The following is a 25,324-nucleotide window of genomic DNA, read 5'->3' as shown; positions in this document are numbered from 1 at the left end:
CTGGATCAAACCAGTTATGGATCCACTGTCACCTCATCGAGTGCTTAAACGCACGCCGCTTAACGTTGGGCCACCGCAAGCCACCCCCAAAACGTGATGGTCTTCAGTAGATCTACACATGAATCAAAATAAAAAAAAAACTTCACGTTCGTTACTTTTGCCTGTTGATGACTAAAGACTCTATTATTATAGAGTTCTCCTATACAATCTCAGTGCAGCTTACGTCAAGGACATTATCGAATCTGGTTACAGGTTTACGAACCTTGGAAATGTCTATGATATAGGGTTATGAGGCTAGGTTACACCTTGGCCAAAAACATACGTTAGGACAACACATATGAGTAAACATTAAACCACAATGATTAAATATTTCCCGTAATTTTCTGAGAAAGAAAATTTTTCGAGAGACCAGATCTAACGTTAGAAATGAAAAACTATATATTTTATAAGATTGTTGCTTGGAGTCACTGGCTGTTACTTTTGCCTATTTAAAAAATGCTAGACGGTGAATTTTACATTGCAAAAAAGTTAAGTATTGTCGTTAGAGTAAAAGTCGAACTTTCTGTTTTGTTTATTGCAATTTATATATATATATATTTTTTTTTTCTGAGAAAGAAAATTTCTTGTATTATATATATTGTGAGCTTGTAAACTCATTTGGAAATGCTATAGAAAAGTATCAGACATTGAATACAGTTCAGTCATAGGGATATCATATCGATGCAGCAAGCTGAATTACTTTAAGACTGAATCAACACAGTATAACATCATATCAGTTGCGACTGTTCACTCACGTACTGGCTACATATGCAACGCTTCAACATTTCTCGGCGTATCCAAAATAAACATTTCCACAAACTCGGGTGCATTTTATAGTTATACTTTCCTATCTGTCAAATCATGTTAGGGCTAGTATCTGTTGAAAGTGTGTCTTCAGCTTTTCTCAGATTTTCGGGATCCTTTCAATAGGGCTTCTAGAAGCATTTGGCTAAGTTTATCTTCGGGATTGTCGGCTTGCCAGTCTTCGTAAGCCCAATCATATTCGAGCTCGCATTCTGGCCTACCCCCATCTAAGAATTGAACACGATGACCAGCCTCCGTCTGAAAAGTTCGTACCGCAACGTTGTCGCTTTTTACTGTTCTAGCTGTAAGTATATGTGAAGTGCTTCTATTAATTAAGTGCCTAGGTCCCTTCAGAACGTATTTTCGAATTTCGCCACTAGATCTGCATCTAGATATAAGTAACAAAAACTTACAAGAGTAAAGTTACAATGCGCTTGAAGCATTCATCTTTGTGATATATTTATTCTATTTCTTTAGCAAAACATACGGATCTTAGGTTCAAGTGAACAACTCACGTCTTCGACGTTTGCAAACTCAACGTCGTCAGCTTCATGCATTCCTTGCGCTAATGCTAAAATAAAAATCCGCCCATTTGGCGTATGCGTTAGCGTTTAAGTTCTCCACTGGTAACCTTCGATAGTAAGTTACATTTCCTAAATGACATGCCGTTGTAAACGTATTAAGGATTATACAATTCGATCGCTGGCAAAACAAGACAGCGTTTTGATGGTCTGCCCGTACTTACGATACTTTTAAAATATAATGTATGTCTTGAGGCTTCGATTGAGAAGACCTACCTCAATTATCAGTGTTATTCCTGATCCACATTTCCACGAGATACGCATTCGGCCTGATGCTATTTAGGGTGTAACCAGTGTAATATCACGCAACATAAAGTAACAAAATAATGGTATGTGTGCTCTCCTTCATTATCCAAATATTAAAACCAGTGTTCTTCCTGGTAGCGGTGCAAAACCAATATAAGAATCGACCGCAGACCAAGTGACACAACCTTTGATGACGCAAAGGCAAATGAAGTCGCGCAGACAGACATAAATCTGGAACACTACCTTTTTCTGGAACAGCAGCGCCACTAAAGTTGCCTTTTCTCATGTCCTACGTCTTTCTTATCCGATCCGTTCAAGTGATACTGACTAACCCATTGTGGCCTAAAGGCTGGTTTTTGCTGGCTGTATCGTAATTGACTCTAGAGTACAGCACGTGCGATTCCATTTGTTTTAAGGTCACTTCGAAACAAACCTGTTTTGTGCTTTCCATCTCTACAGTGTTTCCGTTACAACTTTATAACACATACTTTGAGAAGTATCGAACTAAGCCGATAGTAATGGAATTGGTCGTGCTCTGTAGCGTTCGAAACCTTCTGTTATAACAACGACGCCTTTTTTCTTTTTTTTCTTTATAACAGATTCTCGTTTCACCGAAGCCTTTGTTGTCCAGTATTTTTACCACTCTTCAATAAATTCCACCAGCGCTTCAACGTTCGAGGGGCAAAAATCTAATCACTGAGACCTGATTTGCAACACTAAATTATGCCTATAAGCCTCAACTCCTTAGTCTCTGATGATATCCGAGTAGTCTATAGTCGTACAGAACAAAATACTGGATGTAAATATTTAGGAAATTTCGTCTGCTAGTAGTACTTAACCAAATCGCTCCCGACAAGCTAGTAAACTAGTTTACTGCATACTAAACTTACTATTATCAGCATTAAACAAATATCGATCGAAGAGGTATTGTAGAACGGCGGCAAGGGCTAGAACAATAGACAAAAGAGGAACGCTCGCAAGATACACCGTGAGAAGAACGCGAATACTCACTTCAGGATCTAAAAGTCGAACCGGAAGAAATAGAATGAATGAATGAATGCATGCATGCAATCAGACATCGACCCAGTTATCAAATAGTCATAGACAATAAATACTCTTATGGGTAAATAGCCTTCCTTAGATAAATACCTGACATAGCAGAACGCAGCTAAACAATTTTTTTATTCGTTGTTTGTGACTCGTAGATTGGAAGTAGACCCGCAGTCCCCAATGTCAATTTATGATAATTAAATTATGACTTATGCTAACAAGGATAGATGACAAATATTAACGGTTGACTTTAGCGTGTATTGCACCGCGTTTCTATGTATCTAATTGAAGCAATCAACCATCAGTACACGTAGCAAATTTACCTGCTACACAAATGCCCTTCTCTTCATGATAGTCATTTTTACACTGGCAAACACCTCTCAGACATACGACATGGTTCATATTCCTTCCTGCAGCTATCTCAGAACACTCATCTTTACAGAAACCTGCTCGACTGTAGCCGCGTACGGTAGTGCAGCAGGGCCAACCTAGCACATTTGTGGGCCATGGTCGTCGAGTTGTGTGGGGGTACCCGTACTTATTGGTCGAGTCCGAATCGTTTCCTTTAGGTTGGCCTATACGCTGGTCTAAACAAGAAGAACACAACAATTGTCTCAACGTAAATTATCTACAATGCTTGGCTGAGACTCTCACTTACATAGGTGGAATAGGCACAGCGGATTCGTCCGCGATTCACTTCAATTGAAATACGGCCTAATAATTAGATATATGCTCTAATGTAGCCCAAAGGGTACGTCGGCGACTTTCACCTATCTAGTAATTATGAGTAGTTCTTAATTCATCGTATGGTCACACAACCACAATAGGAGTTCTAGGTTCTTGTTTGCTTGAACACTGTAGAATGGTTGTTATTTATGTTACGCAAGCATAAACGAACACGCAATAAAAAAGTGATTGGTCAGTCCAGTGAAGTTTAAAAAATTGAAAAAGCTAATGTTTTTGTATAAAAGATATATATTAGAGTTAGTTTTTTTTTTTTTTATTATATAAAAAGTAGAGAAATTCGTAATCGGCAGGCTTTTGCAAATGATAGAATATTTTTCGTATACGAAGCAAACGTTGAGATTAAATTATACAACTTTATATCTCGTCCAATTGACTGTTGGGACATCTGATTGAAGATCAACCAATTCCAAGCTGATCACGTATGAAAACAAATAGCATTTTTTGTAGACTTGAAATATTCAAAGGGAATAGTTGTACGATACCTTTTTGGGTGGGAAAGCTAAGTCAATGTTTTTCTGTTTTATGTGTTGTTGTTCCTAAGTCTCCATCACCACCGACAAATCCTCACATGGATCTTTCACCTTCGTACAAAAACCGCGCCCTTTAGCTGTCTTATCAAGTGTTTCTGTTACAAATTTCGTTAAAGACATTCTGCGCCACATCGTGAGACGTTTTCTGGTTTTTCCCCAGTTGTATTTTATGATGCTGTCTCTCAATAGTTTTCTCCATGAAAACCATCTATAAAATTGTAGATATCATGTGAATATGCTTGTTCCTGTTAATTCTATCATCGCTCACTTAGTCCTCTTGGCCAACGATACCTCACTGGTACCGGGTTTCGGGGGCCTTCAAAGAAGAAACAAATATTTTACAGTTATTTCCCTACATACCTTTTACTTTTATCGTAAGTAATGGTCGGTATATAGCTGTAGAGGTACTAACTTCTAACGATGAACGCACGAGAGATTTCGCAGATATGGAAAAGCGCATAAAAGAAGATAACGTCAGGCACTAAACGATGTTTGCAGACAACCCCTCGAAACATTCTGTCCACTTTAATCGAATTGCGTTCAGCTGTTGATCCACTGTCTGCAGTCACCGGGAACAACTTCGTCACCTATCTCCATTACCGATTGTTCAAGCAGTCCGACAAAGGAATCACGCAATGATATTGGCTTAGCTTTTCTCAGAATTCACATCTTTTGAAGAACTTTTTAGCAACTGTCAGTAGTCTGAGCCAGGTGTCTTAGCAAGAGAGTCCTTCGACTGAAGGTTACAGACACAAAAACTGATGTATAGCATTGACAATAACAGTAGATATTACGGTGACATCTGTATTAACAAATTTCGTGCACAATATGCAGACCACCTGCACAAAGGTACAGCGCACAATTTGCACTATATCTCGATATGAAACGTATACGATTTGATTAAGTAGCACAAAAAACAAGACCGAATATGTTTTTATAGCAAAGCTGGACGAAGTACTGTATTTCCGAGATATTATTATAGACGCAACAGCTATATGTTTGGTGAAAACCTTAGGGTAAACGTACGATATTAGTAGAATCAATGAATGTTTGGCCTAGTTTACGCAATTTCTTTGTTGGCTCGCCTTCAGCTTGAACGTCTAGAAAGCCAATTTGACCAATGTAATTTAGCAGCATTCAGATTAATGTCTGTATCATGAGATCTAATGAGAAAATGCTTGAAATTTACATATAAAAGCAACGCTTAAATATATCAAATTCGATTAATCAATCACGTAACCATTAACTTCCGACAAAGTTCAAACGGGGCAAAAAATTGAGACATTGTGTTGAACTACGAAAATGTTAATTTAATGCTTCATGGTGCCAAAAATTGCTCGCACTAATAACCGGTAAGTTAACTTAATGCTTGCTAGTGACCTTTTAAGTCAGGCTACGTCAAACCTGAACGGCCTAATTTCTCGAACAGTTACTAACAGGCTATCTGCTGTTGATATTGTCGACCTTTCACAGATACTGCAAAACTTGGTAAATTATGTTCAGTTACTATGACAATAACATGTTCCATTCCAACAGCCACTATAGACGTACATGCACTTATGGCCTATGTTTAAAACTAACAAAAACGAGTTTCAATAACCAATTGGAGCTCCAAATAGGTAGACGATGGTCTAGCACTTGAAATGACGCCAAGCTCCCATCGCACTGCAGGGGTACAGAACGCGTTCTGTTACCGATATGGCTAGTATGATTAGCAACAATAAAGTCTGTTAGTGAATGGTGGAGTGTACCGAGTCGATTAAGGTCCAATTTAGCGGAACAAAAGACTATCATCTGTTAGACCTAATTTTAACGTTTCAAGGCCGTGTGGAAGATCATGCAGAGAAATATCAGGGTATTTATTTGTATATAGAATAATTACAGATGAGACAACTGTACGTAAGCCCGTGATGGATAACAATATAGAATATTCAAGAAAAAGGCGAAAACATTCGTTTTCTCACAATCATTTAATAAGCAACACTTTTAATCAGTACTATATATTCTACTTAAAAATCCCGACAAAGAACACAGTCGTCAGCAGCACATCAATTACAAACGTTCTAGCTAACCCCTATAAGGAATTACAATAATAAGAAGCAAATAGTACCACAGGCATCGCTAACATTATCTCCTTCGCACTCAGAACCAAAGTAGTGGTAAGCGGCTTAGATGGTCAAATGTTGCTAATGAATTTCCCATGGCAGGACAAGACAAAACAGTAGTTTCCGATGAGCATTCCACGAGTGCTCCACAAGACATCGCGCTTCATCGGGTGCCTAAGTTATCGATGGAGTGACAGTATTGGCCTAGCCCTGTATCACGAATGGCGCTTTTCGATTTGGAAAAAACGTAGGCTTTGCCAGACGGCGGGTTGGTATTGCAATAGAGAGCTCGCACCAAGGGACATTATGATAACCTGGTGTCCTTACATGCAAAGGACGCGATTCCTCCTACTGCAGGAAGTCCTAAGGAGAAGAAGCTAGACGCTATAAGAACTACTTTTCGACGTGAATACTCGTCGCACTGGCAGGTGCCTATCGGTTTCCTGATAAATGAGTACGCAAACTGTGCTAGTATAAGATAATGGGTAAACATAGAGAATGAAAAACTTTATCGCACTACGTCGGTACAATTACCTTTAGATTTCTAAAACGAAATCTATTTTTTAGCGTATATGACAAACTGGCCATTGCAAGTCCGTTTTTGCCTTTCCGAACGCGCCTGTAGTACTTGTCCTCATATTCGTTGCTGTCCACAACAGTCTATTTACCACTAACGACGACGTGTAAAAGTGATAGTGTTCCAAATTTCAACATTTGTCAAATACCAGCAGATACTTTTATTTCGTCTACAGGATACCCAGGAATTTTTTGACCCAACCCATGTAAAGAAATTGATCTTTGAAGTAGAAAAATTCGATACGCAATGAGTGTCGAACGCCGGTTCGAGTAGGGCCTAGAAATATATTTACTTTCTTAGCTTCGTACAAGGCGAGTTGATAATTCATCGCAACCATTCTGAGTAAACACTACGGATGGTACATTGGAACTGTTGCATCGATCTAGTTAAGCGAAAATCAAATTATTATGGTTTAATGCCCGGCTTATTATTTGGAAAGAACTTAATCCTCGACGGTTTCCTGCTGCTCCATGTTCTCAAAATTGGCTTTTCGCTTCGTTTAACTTCAGTCGTATAGAGGGTGCAGACGGCTACCAAACGACAATCCCTAGACCCGTCGAAGTTCATATTCGCTCCCTCCCGCCCCCCCTTACGCGTCTGGTCTCTAGCGAGCCTCGTTGTCGTTGTTGATATGTCAGTGACTCGCTCTTTCGTCTCTGTCTCTCCCTTGGCCTTCCCACGACAAAGTTGCATTTACTGTTTCATTCAAATTAATCGAGCACAGTTCTTCCTCCCCCAGTCGTTACTTCCACTGTTCGCTTCATCCCTAAGCCTCGTGCTGAGACATTTGGAGGGCTTCCATTGTCGTCTGTTGTCCGTCTATTGTCTATCCCGTCTAACCACTCGTTTCGCAGCCACTCCTTTACACGTCCATGAGACGAGGCGGATGAACGCTGCTCATAGAGATCCGTGCAAGCTGTCGGGACATTGTCGGTGCAGCGGTGGTCCTCATGAATCGCAGGTCTCCAGAGAATCGGTAGCGCCAGCGGAGATTGAGTCGCTTCTGACAGAGACAGCACAACAAAGGCCACACGGAGATCCATGAGCAGACCATCGCCTGTCAACACCCTGTAGGCGGCTGCTAAACGAACGAGCACTGCTTTCAGTCCAACACATTCGTGCAGCTGTAGGCCTACTATGCGTTTCCGTTTCTAATCAACAAACTCCAAGGCCGCTAAGCCAATGCCTGCCTACCATGATACTTTGCCTCTGACACGGAGATGGTCTACAGAGACGCCGCCAGATGTTGGGTACCGTATGAGCGTGATAATTTTATTGGCGAGAAACGATATAGGTTTTACAGTAGAATGAATGATGTGTTTTTATGATATCAGATAACCCTACTATGAATTGAAAAATTGGCATAATATGCACCCCTCCGAACCTGTAGATCTTATTTCGTACACTGCTTCAGTGAGGTACCTCTCTATTTAATTCAGCTCATAGTTAGGTAGTATGTAAAATATGTGTACTCTTGAGATGAGCCATATACTTTTGATCGTTAGCAGGACAACTTTCACCATCCGAGAAGTTTCTAACCTTCGGTAGTGGTTATGGTATAAAATATATACCAATAAGGGGGGAAATAAGTCAATAGTAGAACAATTCTCTGCAGCAAATAACTTCTTTGCCCACACAATTCACTAAGTCCTCACATTTGATTAAAAAATTACCCACATATAGGTTAACCGTACAATTTATTCGATTTAAAAGACCTGCCTGATAGCAGCACTATATAAACTGTCGAGTCTGAAAAATTTTTTTTGTTTATAATATGTGGACACTAGCTATTGCGGACTCACGACTCGGTGCACCACCGTTCCCAGAGGAAGCACATTTACATAATCGTCCTTGGATTATGTATGCATAATAACTTTGTAGAAAATTTCTTGATCTGCAAATGACTTTTAGAAGAAAGACTGACAGAATAATCGTTTACTTCTGCTGATATGCACAGAATAAAACACATTTCGGCTTTGGCTGCTTACGGTGCCCATTGTCTGACCGGTATCCTGTACAACTGTCGCTAATCGCACTCGAGTTCGTTGACATGAAGGTTTCGGTACCCGCCTGAGAGCAGCCAAGCGCCTAGGCACGAGTCAATTGCTTTGTACAAACAAGATTTATTCAACGTTCGATATCTACGTACGATAGAAAGTTTTGCCACCCAAATAGTAGGCATCCAGTGGAAAAATAGGAAATGGTACAAGATTGTTTTAAGCACTCCAGACACTACTCAAATATTGACCCTTTCATTAGAAATGACCTTTACGACATATCTCGCTGAAATTTTCGAATAAATCTTCTTTGAGAGGTCGTATTTGTTAATGGTTCGTTATGCTATGCTTTCTAGGTGCCTTCCTAGTGTAAGGACGTACACAGAAGACAAGTAGCTTTAAACAATGCCTAATAACTACTTTTACTGCGAGCTATAGGCCGAAGTATCCGGAAGGAACAGGTCAGGTCGGGTGCCACTGTCATGATGGCCGCTGCATTATCGAATTCGTTGCAGTAATTTGGTGCCGAAAATATCGTCACAAGTGATCGGTCTGCGAAAAACTCATACCCTTCAGCAACCACCTAGAAAGTGCGTACGTTTAGTTAAAACGCCATTCAAAGTGTCTAGTGATTTTTAAAGCACTTTGAATTATCCGTACAAACAAAGTTCGGAGTCGAAAGCCCACCTCTATCCTCGCGCAAATGCGAGTCGGATACCAGCCCTGATCGTTATTGTACGCAACAGTGTTAATGGAAGTTGCGTGTATTCCACGCACTACACATATAGCAAGTTACTAGAGTAAGAAGTAGATAGGTGCTGAGTAAGACGCATAAAACCTGATGGGCGCGTGCGACGAGGTCGAGTCCGAGTTGAGCCAAAAATTTATTTAGAGCGTCCGCTCCGAAAAGGTATGACACTCCCCGATCGCTTTGGACCCAACCTGATCCTGGAAATGGGTCGGCCCACAGTAGGTCCGACGCGATGCCCGAGTCAGGAACGTCATGCATCGGCCTTGGAAGTGACCGAACGCAATCGAATGTTTTTATGTCAGGTGATGGACCTCCGTGACAGCAGAAAATTTTGTCAGCGACCAATGCTGAAATTGTTATACAGAATTAATTGCTCAGTCAGAACAATACTATTCAACAATACGTAAAGTAGGTCCTAAACCGTAAACGGATACACAGTAATTAGTGCGAGGTTGATCCGATTCTTTTTCTTATAAAATTATATCATCCGCAAGGTCTACATTATAGGAATCGCACTTGAGTTGTCAACGAAAAGAGATACAAATTTTCTGTTAACGGTTAGGAAGGTTCTAAACATCGCACCTGCAAGGGGTAGCCAGGCAAAGAGATCATTGAACTTTTGGTAGACTTCAAGATTGTACCGATGACGACATTCTGTTAAAAATCCATACATTGAGTTTATGCGTATACACTCATGATTACCACGCAACATGAACACGTTGCCCGGGTATTTGATCTTGTAGATCAGTAGCAAGCATAATACTTCTATTGAGTTTCGACCTCGATCGACATAATCACCCAAGAATAAGTAGTTTGCAGTAGGAGGATGTTTTCCTGCAAATACGAATACGAATAATTTTTTTCCACGATATTTTAATAATTTTAACACACCAAGTCTACCTAGAGCCGTCTCTGAGGATTATCGATGTCGCGCAGGAACAAAGAGGAATCAGTAAGAGATCGTTACTCTTTTATCAGCGGCTAAGTGCATGCGGTCTGCAAATTGGAAACTGTTAACGTGATAAGATACATTTGGCAAAGGTCAATAATTTAGCTTTTTATATAAACATTTAAAATACATAGGTGCATCTATACGAGTCGTTACTTCGCCTATATATCTATCGCCTCCTATAATGGCCCAATGCAATACTCAGATTTCTTTGTCCATCATTCTACCTGCTATTTCTTTCCAGAAGTCTGCAGAGGAGCACCAATGTCGGTGACGATACCTAGGTTTTTGACGTAAACTCTATTCAACATATACCATGTTAATGCTTTAAGGCTGACCGTACGGCACGTACTTACCTTGACTAAGAATTCGTAGCAAATCATGGAACTGCCCATGTATATCACCGCAAATATGAAGAGGCGGACTAAGTTCTATGAGCATTGGTTGCGACTGAAATACATCTTGCGATTTTTTGATAATGTAACAAACCTCCTCGTGTTTGAGATCGACATATAACGATTTGGTCTTGCGGACCCTAAGGAGGCGTCGCAGGATGTCCTGTAAGTCGATATCGACTATACTGTCCGAATACATTCATAGGCACAATCAGTCACATCGGCTGATCAGAAAAGTTCCGCAAGACGTCCTCGTGCAACTCTAGGGACAACTCTCAAAACGAACTTCGTTCTCGTATGTAAAACAGAACCATACCAACAAGGGCAAAAAGCTTCTTCTATCTGCAACCATTCAATACATGTAAAAACATAGATTGTGTTGGAATTATGTTTTTCGAAGTTGAAGACCTCTCTTACGACCTTTAACTATCAGGGCGTCCAAACGTTAGCCTCCGCAGTGCGTAGATTTTTACGGGAATAACTTTCTATCTATTGCAGTTTCAACTGTCTACCATACTCAATGGTAATGATGGTGGCAAGGTTTTCCCATTGAACGAGCAACCTCCGGAAATATCACACTAATTTATCAATAGCAGTATTGCCATAGACCCCTATTGAGTGCATCGCGATAATACGATGAACAATATTCAATAGCCCTTAATTTCCAGTGGAAAAACACTTCACAAATTGCTGAGAAAGGCTTTTGCTCCATAAACAGGCAAACCGCCCGCAGACAAATATGACTTAATAACCTGCCATAGATTTCTCAAATAAACTTGGTCACTGATAGTAAAATTGTTATTATCAAAGTCATGTATACACTAAACTTAATGAATAATTAACACCATTAAAAACTATATGAATAATTTTCTCTATTCACACAACTTGGGTAACACGAACCAATTCACTTGGCGTCTTATACTTAACTTTGTTGTAACTCGGTACGGCAAGTTTTTTTTGCTGCGTTTGCTAAATGGCGAGTTCGCAACATTGTCTTTGCGCTGGCAAGGCTCGGTGACTGGTACAGAATATTTCAAGAAAAAGAAACACTACACTTTAGTTAGTATGCAAACGATAAGGACATCGACTGACACGGTTCATAGAGTCGTCCGTTGACTTCTGCCCTACTGTTCAGCTTTAAATAGTGACGAAGTTTTCTTCATGCACTAGCACACTACGTTGACGAAGGATATGATCTCTTTGAAGATGTGGCGTTCCTGCGGTTGTCTAAATGCCTTGACTTCGAAATAATAACATTATGCAAGGAGGAGATAATTGTATAGTTGCATTGAGATAACTACGAAAAAAATTACACACCAGTGGAGAGTGCACTAGGCCATACGAATTTTGCTTAAATTTTCAAAAAAGGCGCCCTGTGTCTTCTAAGCAGCCCCTATCTTGTACACTCAGTAGCCGAAACTTGTATGTCTACGACAGTTCGAAACACGTTCTGAGTGTCGAAGCTGTACTGCAAACAGAGGACTGGGTTGCTAGATAGACTAAGTGAAATTATGAGATTCAGCGGTAGAAATGTGAGTTCCGTTTTATTCAAGGATTCGACCCATAATTATGAACGTAGTTCATTAAAAGTTCCACTTACTGGAGACATTGTTTCCGGGTTGAACTTGGCAGTTACGACATGTTAGTGCAAAAAAGGATGTGTTGGACTAGTCAGAATGAAGGAAGCACACTCATCTCAATTCGTAACGTATTTCAGGCAACATTAAGCGAATCGGTCCCGGCACGGTGATGCGTTATCTCGTCTAAATACGCACATGCTCCGCGTTGAGGAATACAGGGGTCCTTTAGGACGTTTCAAGTTCCAACTCATTGGAACGCATCCGAAGACCAGCCGGATCCCCTAGCCGGAATGCTATTATTAACGCTGGCTCAACTACCAAACAAAAGCTGTTTTGTTACATTATTTTGTTATAGAGCACTAGAAATGGTTACGGCTGTCGGTAACAAGCCACGCTGTGGTGTTTGGCTGCTTCAAGCGCATTCGATTTAATCCCGACTAACGAGGCAAATCCAGCCAAAATGTGAGCCTCATCGTAGTAGGAGCAGACGAACCCCTGACGGCTTTAGCGGGACCTGCATCGGGGGTAACTGGCAGTTGCTTTTCGATTTGCCTCAATAGTTATGGAGGGAATTCTATTTTCTACAGTTCCAGTATATCGTATTTGATAAGGTCGTGTTATGCAGAATAAACATGCATTGATTTTCGAAGCCCATCTGCTACGCAGGTAGAGGATTGCAAATACGAACACAAAAAGCTGCAGCAACAACGTGCGATCATTTATTTTGATGAATAATCATTCTGATTTTATATCTATAGGCTGTATGTTGCCTGGGCCATTCGAAGTATATGAGGCAAATAACGGTAATGAGTGGACCCACGTATACTTTGACTGAAGAATAGACGGCGACGACGGCGGCAGTAGTGGCTGCAATCACAACGGTGGGTTAGGAGCAAGCTCAAGGACCCTCAAAATATTTTCGAAATACGTAATGCTTGTCGTGAGTGATTTGTACATGCCCGAGGGCTTGTTGCCTGCGCTGTAAGGGCTTACTCCTTAGGCAAGGCAACGACCTCGAATGGTTGTGTTGAAAGCTGTCGGAGTCGAGAACTTCGATCGTTGGGGTCGACAGTTTGGTAGCGCTTTACGTATGCGCTTCTGGGTTCCGTAATTGGCAATCGTATATCCGAAAATATAAGAAGCCCTTCCAACTAAAGGTGCTTACTGTCGCATCAAACACTAGTATATGGGGCATTGAATATGCCTTTATTTGTGCCTATGCTTAAGAAGCATTATTGGCAGAACCATACGAAGGAGAATATTTAGGTTATGGGAAGCTGCTTTTACAAAATAAGAACAAATATTATCACAAAATGATAAACTTATCAAAAGCTTACATGTCGTGTGGATGATTTCAAACAAACAATACATATAACAAAAATATAAAATGTTAACATGTTTATGCAAGTTCTCTAGACAAGGCGGCTTACGGCATTCCGTTGCTCGTAAATCAGCTAAGTTCGCAAAAATGCTTGCTCTTCTTTTCTCTTGCACAGAAATGGTGCCGAAATTCAGCAGAACGTATGAAAAAAACCTCCATAAACAACCGCGCATTTCCTTTCTATCATTTTACGTGAGAGTTTTTGCTACAGTCGTACGACTCATTACAGACTTTGCTTGCTTGCTGTTGTTGCTGCTATTTTAAGTCCACCTAGCAATATCTATTTACCACTTCACTATCGTCCTCTTATATTCGAAGGGCACCCTTAGCCACTTGCTGCTGCACAAGCAACAGTAAAATAGAGCTCGAGCGACGGAAGACCAACGCGGTCCCTAGTCATGCTCTATGTGCAGTCAATAAAAGACTGGCCTTCGTTGCCGATACTGCTAACACCGCCGTCCAACACAAAAGCCGCACGACCGCTTTGCTCAACCGTAAATCATCAGGAAATAGGATAACATCATTGGCATTCACCACTCGCATAGACGCATCGAAAGTGCGCTCCCGTTCGTCTAGACGAAGTTTATTGCAGGGCCTGCAGTCGTGGACCATCGTCCGTTCGGTGGCATCGTCATCGCCGCCGGGATGTAAATGTCGTTCATTCGTTCTACCGGCAACAAACTCGCACTTCTTACGAATTGAGCTCAGCCGCTGCTGCTGCGCGTCAGCCTTCGATTGCTGTCGCCTAAGGGAGCGAGGGTTCAGTGCAAGTGACAAATATGTGAGTGGGGGGGGGGGGGAATAAACTACATTTATGGGGTAAGATGGGATTTGGTTTTCTGGAAACACCTTTTTTGCAGAGATGAATGTCCTATCCGTTATATAGATCAGAATAGACTGAAAAAGGCCGTTTTCAAAATTGTAACTATATCCTGAGTCACGGTCCTGCCCTTAAATGCAGCCTAGGTTTTTGGTTAAGGGTCACTAAACATAGTGTTTAGGCAAAATTTAATGAAACGCGCCACTTTAACGAATGCCGTTGTATGCAAAAAAAAAAAGCTTCCAGGTTTTAGAGCTCTCCGTGGCATTTTTCTAGCGTCCGCTGCTCAAATCTCTGCTAATTCAAAAAGTTAGAGAAGATTCAAGAAGTGAGCTTAAGCATTTGAGGACACAGTTCCAATCGCTTTCCACGACGGACAATGCGCCCGCTCTAACGTACGTAAATGACGCAACTTATTGTGTACATTTTATGCCTAATAATAGTTATATATTTTTCCTTTTTTGCATTGCAATAAGCTGTTGTCATCGCTGAAGAGTCTTTTTTTTGCGCTAGTTTTTTTTGTTGACTTTCGGCCAAGCCAATCGACCCTTTGGACTCTCTAGACCAGACATTTTGACTGAGTCTGACATTTGAAATCGTATGGGAGACTCGAAGGCAAAGGACGGTAGGCTTTACTACCCTGTAATAATTCCATGTCTGTCTGCTTTGCTCAGCATCGACCACTGCTTCGACGATTTTGAGCTACTACGATATGTGTTCAAGGATCGCTTTTTGTCCTGTATACTGCCGCAACCCCCAAAACAAAGACGGGTTTCCGCCCTTACCACCCATCAGTTTTCTACAGCAGTTGTGGTGACTCCTCCTCGTTTTCATTTTCCCTCTCTGTGCCTCTTTATCGTTTGCTCTGCTTTCCTACTTTCTTAGCTGGATGTTCGTGTCAAGCTTGGTACTCTCGAGTGAACCTTTCCAAACTCCGACATACTCTGACGAACTTGGTGCGTGCAGGGGGATGAACAGGCGCCAGCCGTTCGGGAACCAGGCGATCCTACGACGTAAATCCAGCGAACAGCTCCAATTGAGCTTATGCTCACAGTTCGGCATCGGGTACGGGCTTTACGTATGACGTACTCGCGCTGCGCTCAGTACCCCGAATGTTCGCCGATCACATCACATCACCCTTTGTAGGTTTGCTTTGACCTGTCTCAAAACGAGGATAGGCTCCTTCGCGTGAGTGTAGCCTCCGCTGCAGTAGTTGTGCTGTCGACAATGATTCTGCGTCACTGGCTCTATTTCTCGCAGCCACTGCTTGCGATATATCGTAAGGTTCGTTTGATCAGACTTTCGTCATCCAACGTTAGCCGTTTGGCGTTGAAGCTGCGGGACGGCGTACGAATACGTTCGATTCAAAGCCGCCGCGCCGTTGATCGGAGCGGGCTTTTCCCCGTTCTTCCACTCATGTGATCATATGCGGGGCGTGGAATGCGTCCCCAGCTAGTTTAGTGGTCTCCTTTGTCTTCCTGCTTGCAGCCTGCTTTGTGCTTGCGTTTTTTTCGCTCGAATACATTGGCACCCACAGCGGGTGCGCGCTATATATTATATACGCTATCAACGAAGTGTATATAATGAACGAGACGGATCTAGTTGGCGCACGAGGACCTAAACATAGCGGGACGGAGACAGAACGCGAGAGAAGCGTCTAACAAAGACCAAACAGGCCAGCAGAAGACAGCAGGGCTAACGGCGCAGAGCACGGCTTCTTTTCAAAATCCTTCTTCATCTTTGTCTTCGAACATTTTAGTACTAATCCTAAAAACGCTTGCTAGATATAGACGCTTGGAGCCATGTCAAAGTCGAATAAGATCTGCCTTTAACCCTTGGGCTACACTCAGTTTGATAATTGAGATCAGATTCTCAATTAATGTGCGGCCACCAGAGGCGAGGATTGTGCCTTAGACTAGTGGGACAGTTAAAAAGCAGAAGCTGACAGCTCTTGACAAGAGTTGTTGTCATAGACACATTAAATTCTATTGGTTAGTAGACTTTGCTTGTTTCCAACGAATTTAACGAGATAAGCCTGTCAGTAGGTATCAACAACAGTGTAACGGCAGCAAACCGATGCCTCTTGCAGCATTTTTTTCTATTGCGTTGACATGCTGAAACTTTTCAGAGGTGTGGGGCACTAAATAAACCTTTTTTTAGTAGATTTTAAAAAAACTGTGAACAATCATTTAGATATGTTGCTAAGTTCCGATAGCAGATTTTAGCAACAGCCCCACGTTCCGCGTAGCACGCAAATTGTCGTAGTTGAACGAAAATTGTATACGACTATATGTTTTGATTAGAAACCAATCTGTTACGAATATATCACAGACAAAGCAACTGATCAAAAGCTCGATTCTGTATTTTTAGCAGATATACATCAAAACTTTTCAAACTTGTGTGCAGAGACCGTGGCATCTATGTCTTTATCTATCTAATTTGGGTACATTATTAAAGTTATGTTCCCTATACCCGAGTTAAGTTGAAGCCTGCGTTGTTAACAAGTCTAAAATATAGAATCTCATTTAATGAATAATCACACATTTGGAATAATGCCTTCTCTTAACACATCAACCAAAATAACTCTTAGGTATTGCTTCGTGTTCGGCACATGTGATGGCTGATCGAGCGCTAGATAAGCAGCCTTGCTTATCACACGCTTTACTATCGCCGACTCGATTATGATTGACTTTCGTTCTGTGCTTCCGTATAGAGATTCTAGAACGGACGGGACCATTTGTGCAGTTTGCTTTGTATGTGTACAGTGTCTTAGTGTCCGTTGAGGGCTGTCATTTAAATCAACTGCAGTCTATCTTCTGTAAATGAAGACCTGATAAAGATTACATCGCGTTCTGCATCTGAACCTAAGCGTCGCCAAAAACAGTCTTTTTCTGATAAAGGCCGCGTCCAATATGCACATGCGACGCCTGGCGGATAGGATACTGCTGAAAGGTCGGTCCATACAACGTATTAACGAGGTCTATTGCCTTATGGAGACACTGAGTTTAGTACTTGAAGACGAAAGACTAGAGGAAGATGAAAGAAACGTGCAGTTTTTCAGAAATTGCACCCTTAACTACCAAGTCGTCTTCCTTTTTATATTAGCAATAGTTCTTTGGGGGAATTAATCGATAAAAAAAAGTCATATTGTATGAACGTATGTAAAAATGTTCAAATGAATATGGGCGGTTAGGCAGACTACTCAGTGAACGTACTGTGACATATTACGCCGCATGGTACCTGGGTTATATGTGGTCACGTCTTGTAGCATCTGGTGAATGAAAACTCAGCGTGCCATATAAGATATGCTAAATCATATGTACTGCAAAACGTGTACGTATTAATTCGACTTCCATCAGCTTTCTTTCCCGTGAACGGATAAACTTAAAATAAACGAGGGCAGTAGTAGATTTGAATCTGAGCCTTAGATCGTTTTTAGAGCTTTAGATATGTTTAGCGATAAGCGAGCAGTTCTGTGGCGGGCTGAAGCTCGGGTTTAACTAAAGGAGTTTTTTAATTGCGCCGACAAGAAGTGTTTTCCATATTATTTGAATTACGTGGAAAACTAGTGGGGCTACCCTAGTTTCGAACGGGGCTGACGCTATTCGTAGAAAAAATCTGGGTGCAGTTTATGTATCCTCACTCACCACCATCGCTTGTCGTACTCTGCCCGTGACGTGCTCTGCAAAGGCTCGGCCATTCGCAGGTAATATCTCGTCCACGTTTTCGTAGCTGGTCACGTACTTCAAGGCGCTTCTACTTATATGGAATACGTTAGTCGCAATAAGCCCCTCCCGCAGCAGAACTTCATGGCCTCTATCTTGTTCATGTTAATGACCAATTTCGCCCCATCCGCGTATACGGAGAGCTTTACGAAAGCTTACTAAATACGAAATTGACTTTGTCAAAAGATGGTAAGATCGTCGGCATAGTGTGCCATTTTTACTTGTTTTGCTGGGGCTTGAACACGCAGGCAAATCATTCAGCAGCAGAGAGAAGAACACTAGTCTCAGGTTATCATCCCATGTTGCGTCAGTTTGTCGGAAAAAGATTCTGAACTGGGCCATTCTATGCTGACAAAGTTTTCCTATAGAATAGTCCTAATCAGATGCAGCATATTCAGAGAAACTCCGCACTGTCAATCCTTCGAAGCTTGTCTTGTGGAGCCATATCAAAGGGCGACACAAAATCCATTAACACCGACTAAAGTGGATGACTTGGTCGACGACAAAAGCGTAAAGCGTTGTGCGAAATCCGTGTCATTCAGTCGAGCTGCATGAGCAAGCTTCTCTCTGGTGTATAAAGAAGGCGTAAAACAAACACTAAATATGGCCAAAAAGCAGCCTTAAACGCTACTATACTTGAGTGCTTAGATGAAACAAAGAAGAACTTTGATCATTGCGGGATTCGGGCGAAGGATGAGATGTTAGTGACTCCAGAACTTCCAAGCGGCTGCGTTTTTGAATTACTCAATACATATATAATAGTATGCCGATTTTACCTTTTTTTTTTTTTTTTTTTTATATACCCTTAGCGGATTTCACGGATTGATCCAAATCAACTGGAAGTGCATAAGTGTTTCGGTCGAGGTCAGAGACTCTCGAACTAATGAGCAAGTGACTTTGGGCCTGGGAAGGCTGAGAGGATCACACTATCCGAAATGTATGTGTATGTATGTTTGCCGCTCCTTCAAAAAAAAAGGTTATCAAGAACTACAGACTTAACTACTGGCCACGAATAGGCATTAAGATGGATTGGTTGGAGAGGTCAGCATACTGACGTGTCTCCCTAAGGACTTGGGACTGATGGATGACTTCACGTGCGAATAGAGAACTTGCCTTGAACAGTGTGCTATTGCAGGTCGGAGAAGACTTCGATCAGTTCGCTTTTTCCGAATATAGGTGTACTTATATTTGTAACTATTTGAACTTTCGTTTGAAGAAACACGTTTGCTTTTATGGTTAACCTCGACTGATTTCAATCATCTGCCCTTTCGATGTCCCGCAATCATCCTTTTCGATATATTCTACGAATAGAAAATTGTTATTTAAGTGCCGGTGGTTTATGAAGGGGGCAAGCGAATTAACCCTGCTTCGTTAATGTATGAAACTACAAAGAAAAGCTAGCCGATTTAAGGATATGGTACATTTTTTCTTTTTGAAGATTTGGAATAGAATACGTTCACTCTGAAGGTAATGTGATATAGAAATTCTGTGAGTGCTTATACATAGATAAACAGGGACCATAAAATATAGCCATAACCGTAGAAGCATGGTATCAAAATACGTATTGTCCATTATATGCATTCTAAACGCGTGCTATTTCATTGAGAAAGAATGTTAAGAGACAATGTCCCTTACAGAATAAAGTTCGAAGTTCTTCGCACCATCGGAATCGTATTTGGAAATGTGGTAGTTTAACTTACCGATTTTTATATTTCACCTTGTGATAGGATAAAGTTTGCAACTTCGAAACTAAACATAATTTAATATATATACCTCAATTACTTTTAGCAAGTTCATGTACTCGTTTTACGAGGACAACATTACTTCAGATGAAACGGTTAACTTTGAGAAAATAGCAAAATTGGTTACAGTAGCAGTTGGTGCCTATAAATGAATGGAGTATAAGTACTATTCACTACTGCCAATTCATCTGGATCTATGAATGCCCCTCCTCCAAAATCGGGTACCTAGAACCGACCCACGTACTCTGTATCCTATAAGCTTCGAAGACGCGTTCGGTTAAAATTACTATAGTTGTGATCCAAACCCCTAAATCTAATTTCGCAGTAAAATTAACTTAAATGATCCCGACGGCAAAAGCGTAACTATTGCAGCGAGAAAAAAAAAGACGTGGCAATACATTCGTTTTCGTTGAGAAAGTTCGCTGGGTAGTTCTGTGTTTGTTACGAAATGTTAGGCGTTTCTCGTCTCATCTCACAGGTGAGTACACCATAACTTCCTGCAACTAATAAAATCGTCACATCATCAAAAGACACCTAGCAGGGTCATGGAAATCTTCGATACAAAATCATGCAACTGGTCTCGATTGGGACGGAAACAGATGTGGACACCTGGTCAGGCTTTTCCTTCTTTTAGGTATTATAAAGCAGTTTTGCCTGGAGATCAATTACAAAAATCTTACCCATCAAAGTGTAATGATGCCAGCCAGATGTGGTTGTCTGTAGTAAGAACGGTTTTTTTTTTAGACTTTTTTTCTAGATGTAACGCGATACTTGAACAAAATCTTACCGGAGCTAAAATTTGTCAACTAAAAATTTAACTTACGGTAAAATTGACGTATCAAAGCTATTTATTAGCATCGGCATATATCGCGCGCCGTCTGGCTCAACTTCAAAAGACGTCAACTAATAAACGTTGCTGTAGAGGGTTGCTTCAATTTGCATAGGCCTTTTGGGACTGAAACTAATAAGTTCTGAACGTTGATCCCGCCCCATCTAAATCAATGAAACATTGCAGCCAAAAAATCACCCGAATATCCACCCGTCCTGTGCTGTTTGTATCGTAGAGCCTGTTAGTTACAGTCGTCATAATGTAGGCTGCACGCATAGTCTTCGTGTTCGTAGCGAAAACGTAACCGAACTAATAATATAAGCTATGGCGTTTGAGGGGAGTACGACGCGTGCACAGTACGAACAATGCTGTTTTGGTTAACAGAAACAGCCGTAAGGTTTGAAAATGCTGACTAGTGTTCGTACCTAAACATATGCCAATAGGGATTATTAAAGCACGTTTATTATTTTTCAGTCACAGATTTCATTGGAAATAATAAGTGTCTCTTGAATAGACCAAGATATTGTTAATACATATTAACTTGGGTTCCTGCATGAGGGTTGCCTTGACATGTTTTTGAAGAGATCGAAATCATGACATCAATATGGTGTAAATTGAATGCCTACGATTTTAAACTTAACAGTCGTCTAAATATGCTTGAAGGAATAATGTTCCTAATAAAACACGCACAAAAAATATAGCCAATGTGTAAGCCAATCTAATACAAAATAACCCTAATCGCTAACGATCCTGAAGCGGGACTTCCACAAAAATTCACATTATATATAAGCTTTGTTTCATTCAAGTGTTCCCACTGCTGAAGAACATGTTACTGTAGGGGTTCAAAGTACATTTTCTAGTGCTATACTATAGTACAAGCAGTGAGACGTTTGTTCCTTTAGTGGTACAGGAATTACTAAGTTGAACTCTATAGTAGGGGAAGGCTGATAGAATATGTAGAGGATTGGACGAAAGCGTTATTTTAGATCTTTTTTTTATGTTTAGTATACTATAAATAGGTCCATTCCAATCGATAATTATAATCGCATTGTGAAGCATGAGCATCTTACAAATTGTGTTTCTGTTGCTCATATCATAGGCAATTTGGCGCATCCTTTTAGCAACTTAAAAGAATGTTTGATCTCCTATATAAGACATGTATATGACAGCATATATTGGTAAACTATCTCAACAGGACTATAGCAACAAGAACTACCAAAGCACTTACAGAACAAATGATTATCTTGCCATCTGTAAGCAATCATTAAAGCCGTCATGGCCGAGTAACAACATATCCTACTATTCTTCTTCGTTAACACACAGTTTTTCATAAAAATTGCCACTAATCTAGAACCACAAGAACTGATCGTCCACTTTTTCTCTAATTGTAAGCCTACTTTTTCCGTCTTGGCCTAAACTGTAAAGCAATTTTTTTTTAAACTGTACGCTTACCTTTGCTGTTTCCCCTTGTATGTATTCCGAAACAGGGTAAGTTTTATCAATTTTCTAAGTCGTTTGTCTGGCACTCTCTCATACATTTTTCTGTCCCCATTTTCTCCACTGTATCTTATAAACTCTGTATGTAAACCGAATCTATTGAATTTAATCCTGTGGCATTTTATCATCCCTTCCTCGATTGAAGTTCATGCGTATTAAAATGACAGCGAGGTCTGCTGTGCTTTGAGCCTTAAAAGCAAATTCAATCACTTCCACGTCGTGCTCGTTCACCAGTGAACGGACTCGAGCAATGAGTGGTAGTGTCGTAAGGGGTGGTTTTTGTACGACGTCGTGAACAGACCCTACTCTCTTTTTCTCTCTCTCCTTCTCTCTCTTACTTCAGTTTTTTCTGTGGATCCCTCTCGTCGGCCTCTCTGGACCGTGGCCTTCAGGGTTCGTATGCTCGGACCCACCAAGCTAAACAGCCGGCTACCGAAGAGGTCGCCCCATAGGCTGCTTTTCTCTGCGCAGGCTTTGCAAGCCTTCCATGTCACCGTATTCCCCCCAAAAAAAGTAAAGCGCGAGCAACGAAAAAGAGAATGGTCAATTTACATTTTGATGGGACATCACTCAACGGCGACACCTGGCAGAACAGCAGCAAAACCCCAGCTACTCTTTCCCCCTTCGAAGAATCGAGGATACGCAGATGAACGAAGGACAAAGGAAGAGTGATCCCAGCGGTGAGACTGGGGAACAAATAAGACCAAAGATAAGAAGTAGTGACCCGCTTCGGCTGATCGTGATAAACCACAGTTCGCTATCTAGAGACCGGACAGAGGACAAGGCCTACTTAAGAATTAGTTTAGTATTACACCGCAAACTCCCCGGACGACCAGGCATTGCTCCACTGAATATGGAAATAAGCACACTTCTACTGGGGCGTACCTTCAACCCTTAGCACATCTTCTGTCTAGAGTAGTCCGCGATGGACAACACTCTTATGTTTGGCGGATCATCGACTGCTAGTTCATCACCGCCGCAAGGTGTTGGCGACAGTTGTATTAAAAGATAAGTCCTGAGTGCAAAAAGAAGATTAGTTAAAACGTTAAAAAGTTTTTCTTTTGGTTTTTTGTAGTCGCTAGTGTTGCCACGATTGAAAATGTATAATAAAAGTAAAATTTATAATTTATAGTGGACCTCTGCCAGAAGTATGCATCCGTTTATAGCATTCAGTCTTTCTTATAATATGATCACGCGAAGCGGTCCCTTAATGATAGGAAATACCCAGAGACTTTGCCGAATACATTTACTTTATAGTAAATTAAATAGTTGTGTACAGTGTGCTCTTCTGAATTCCCCTAAATAAAATCTCTCTATGTTTTTTTTCTACGTTATTTCACAACGAATCCGCATATATTATAGGCAAGCCATCCTCGTTTTGCGACTCCAGTTGCAGAGTTGATCGTTTGTTTTGGGCTATCAGTATAAAATGGGCTATATTGCTGTTTATTTCGTATGCGTATATACGTTACTGAAGATATTAATGTATTTGCTGTTCAAGCCTTGTTAAAGCTCCCTGGAAAACGTGGCCGTAAATTTTTTTGATTTATGACTGCAACGAATAGCCTATTGCTGGTAAGCAGCTTGAAACTTAACGTTGAATCTATTGACATTTCTTTTCCATCTACTTCGGCCGTACGTGTTGAAAATTACCGGTGCTTAGAAAAAACTGTTCATGTTATAATTACATACAGACATTCGATAGCATAAAGTTTAATGGCAACGTAATACTGGTTGAATAAATGAACTTCGCAAATATGGTAGCTTTAGTTTTAAGCTATTAAGTTGATACGCTCCTGATAATGTAGTATTTTTGCTTTCGCTATTCCCAAACATTTTCAGGTAGACTGTGACCTTATCAAAACATAGCCTCGCTATCGCAGTATGCATTTCGTACTGTGTCGGCCTGTAGCATTAACTAACTAACCCAAAATACAACCTTACCTTGATGGTACTTACATGCGCGCTTTGTCCTCCTTTGAAGTGAAAGAATCAAAAGTTTCGCATTTGAATTTCCTCAGCATGTCGCAACAATAGCAACACCAATGGCGGCAACAAAAGCCAGAAGTAACAGAGCCCGTCAAGCTTCTCTGACGATAGAGTTCTGTAGCAATAGTTCTGTAATAACAACGGCAAGCGCAAATGCCCCTGAGTCTCTTTGCCTTATCCCACATCTTTTTCCCCGGGTTCTGTCTGCTCATTTCGTTGTGTTGGATTTGTGGGCCACCATATGCCACCACGAGAAAAGCGGAAAGTCGACTTTAATGTTCCAACAGCACTCGCTCCTCTGATGCTGGCTACTAACTGGAAGCAGGTCTCTGACCGCCGTCGCCGTCGTTATGTGATGGGACACAACGATGCGGGAAGGCATAGGGAACACCAGTAGAGTGGTCAAGAGAAGCCGAAACGCGGAATGTCTAGGGAAGGGCCTTTCGATTGGAGGGGTGAAGTGAAGTTTGTGAAGCATTTGGGATGGCGGGAAGCACGCGCGCCTTAGCATCCCCCTCGAGGGGGATTTGCCAGCGGAATATTTGGGGACAGAAGCTCTGAAGGAAACTTTCTCCACCGACGGAAAAGAGTGGTCTCATCAGTGTCGCAGCAGCAGCAGCAGCAGTGGTGGAGGCAACGGCGACTCGAGAGAGACGTAACAGCTGGGGCTGATATGGCTCCTCACTCCCTTTCCCTGTTTCCATGGGGCCCGGTATGGCCCTCAATTTCACCCTCACACGGTCGTCGTGCTTTTACTTCCTGCAGCCGGAGAGCAGGAGCGGTTCGCATGGCTACCACGAATTTGGTCGTTCGCTGCCATTCGCTAACCCGCCCACAACGTAGAATGGCTCACCTAGTGGGAAGCAGAAAGCCAACCAAACACAACCGTAAATGCAGCTCCCCTGGGTTGTTACCTCCCGGACTGAGTAGAGCGAAATGAGAGCGAAAGAGAGAGAGAGCGGGCGGAGTAAGGCACTTAGAAGGTGAACT

At 41.4% G+C, this 25,324-nt stretch overlaps 2 protein-coding genes across 3 annotated transcripts; both read right to left on the bottom strand.

The window, feature by feature from the left end:
• Positions 1-635: 635 nt before the first annotated feature.
• On the bottom strand, positions 636-4,696 carry LOC111270689 (uncharacterized). 2 transcript variants are annotated; one of them, XM_022851048.2, is made up of 6 exons: positions 4,410-4,525; positions 3,950-4,313; positions 3,044-3,307; positions 2,561-2,689; positions 1,359-1,414; positions 636-1,101 (listed from the first exon to the last, which is right to left on the bottom strand). In XM_022851048.2, exons 3-6 carry the CDS (start codon positions 3,120-3,122, stop codon positions 934-936), a joined length of 432 nt encoding a protein of 143 aa, XP_022706783.1. In that variant the 5' UTR covers positions 3,123-3,307; positions 3,950-4,313; positions 4,410-4,525; the 3' UTR covers positions 636-933. The 2 variants fall into 2 exon arrangements, with proteins under 2 accessions (XP_022706783.1, XP_022706781.1); XM_022851046.2 differs by lacking the exon at positions 3,950-4,313 and having other exon boundaries at positions 4,410-4,696.
• Positions 4,697-8,367: 3,671 nt separating this feature from the next.
• LOC111270691 (uncharacterized) lies at positions 8,368-11,058 on the bottom strand. Its single transcript, XM_022851051.2, has 4 exons — positions 10,733-11,058; positions 10,010-10,261; positions 9,515-9,774; positions 8,368-9,259 (listed from the first exon to the last, which is right to left on the bottom strand). Exons 1-4 carry the CDS (start codon positions 10,968-10,970, stop codon positions 9,086-9,088), a joined length of 924 nt encoding a protein of 307 aa, XP_022706786.1. The 5' UTR covers positions 10,971-11,058; the 3' UTR covers positions 8,368-9,085.
• Positions 11,059-25,324: the final 14,266 nt, after the last annotated feature.

Source organism: Varroa jacobsoni, unplaced genomic scaffold, assembly GCF_002532875.2.
Source record: "Varroa jacobsoni isolate VJ856 unplaced genomic scaffold, vjacob_1.0 contig00059, whole genome shotgun sequence".
Lineage (NCBI taxonomy): Eukaryota > Metazoa > Arthropoda > Arachnida > Mesostigmata > Varroidae > Varroa > Varroa jacobsoni.
The sequence above is the reverse complement of the archived record's forward strand: the minus strand, read 5'-3'. Positions and strand labels throughout refer to the sequence as shown.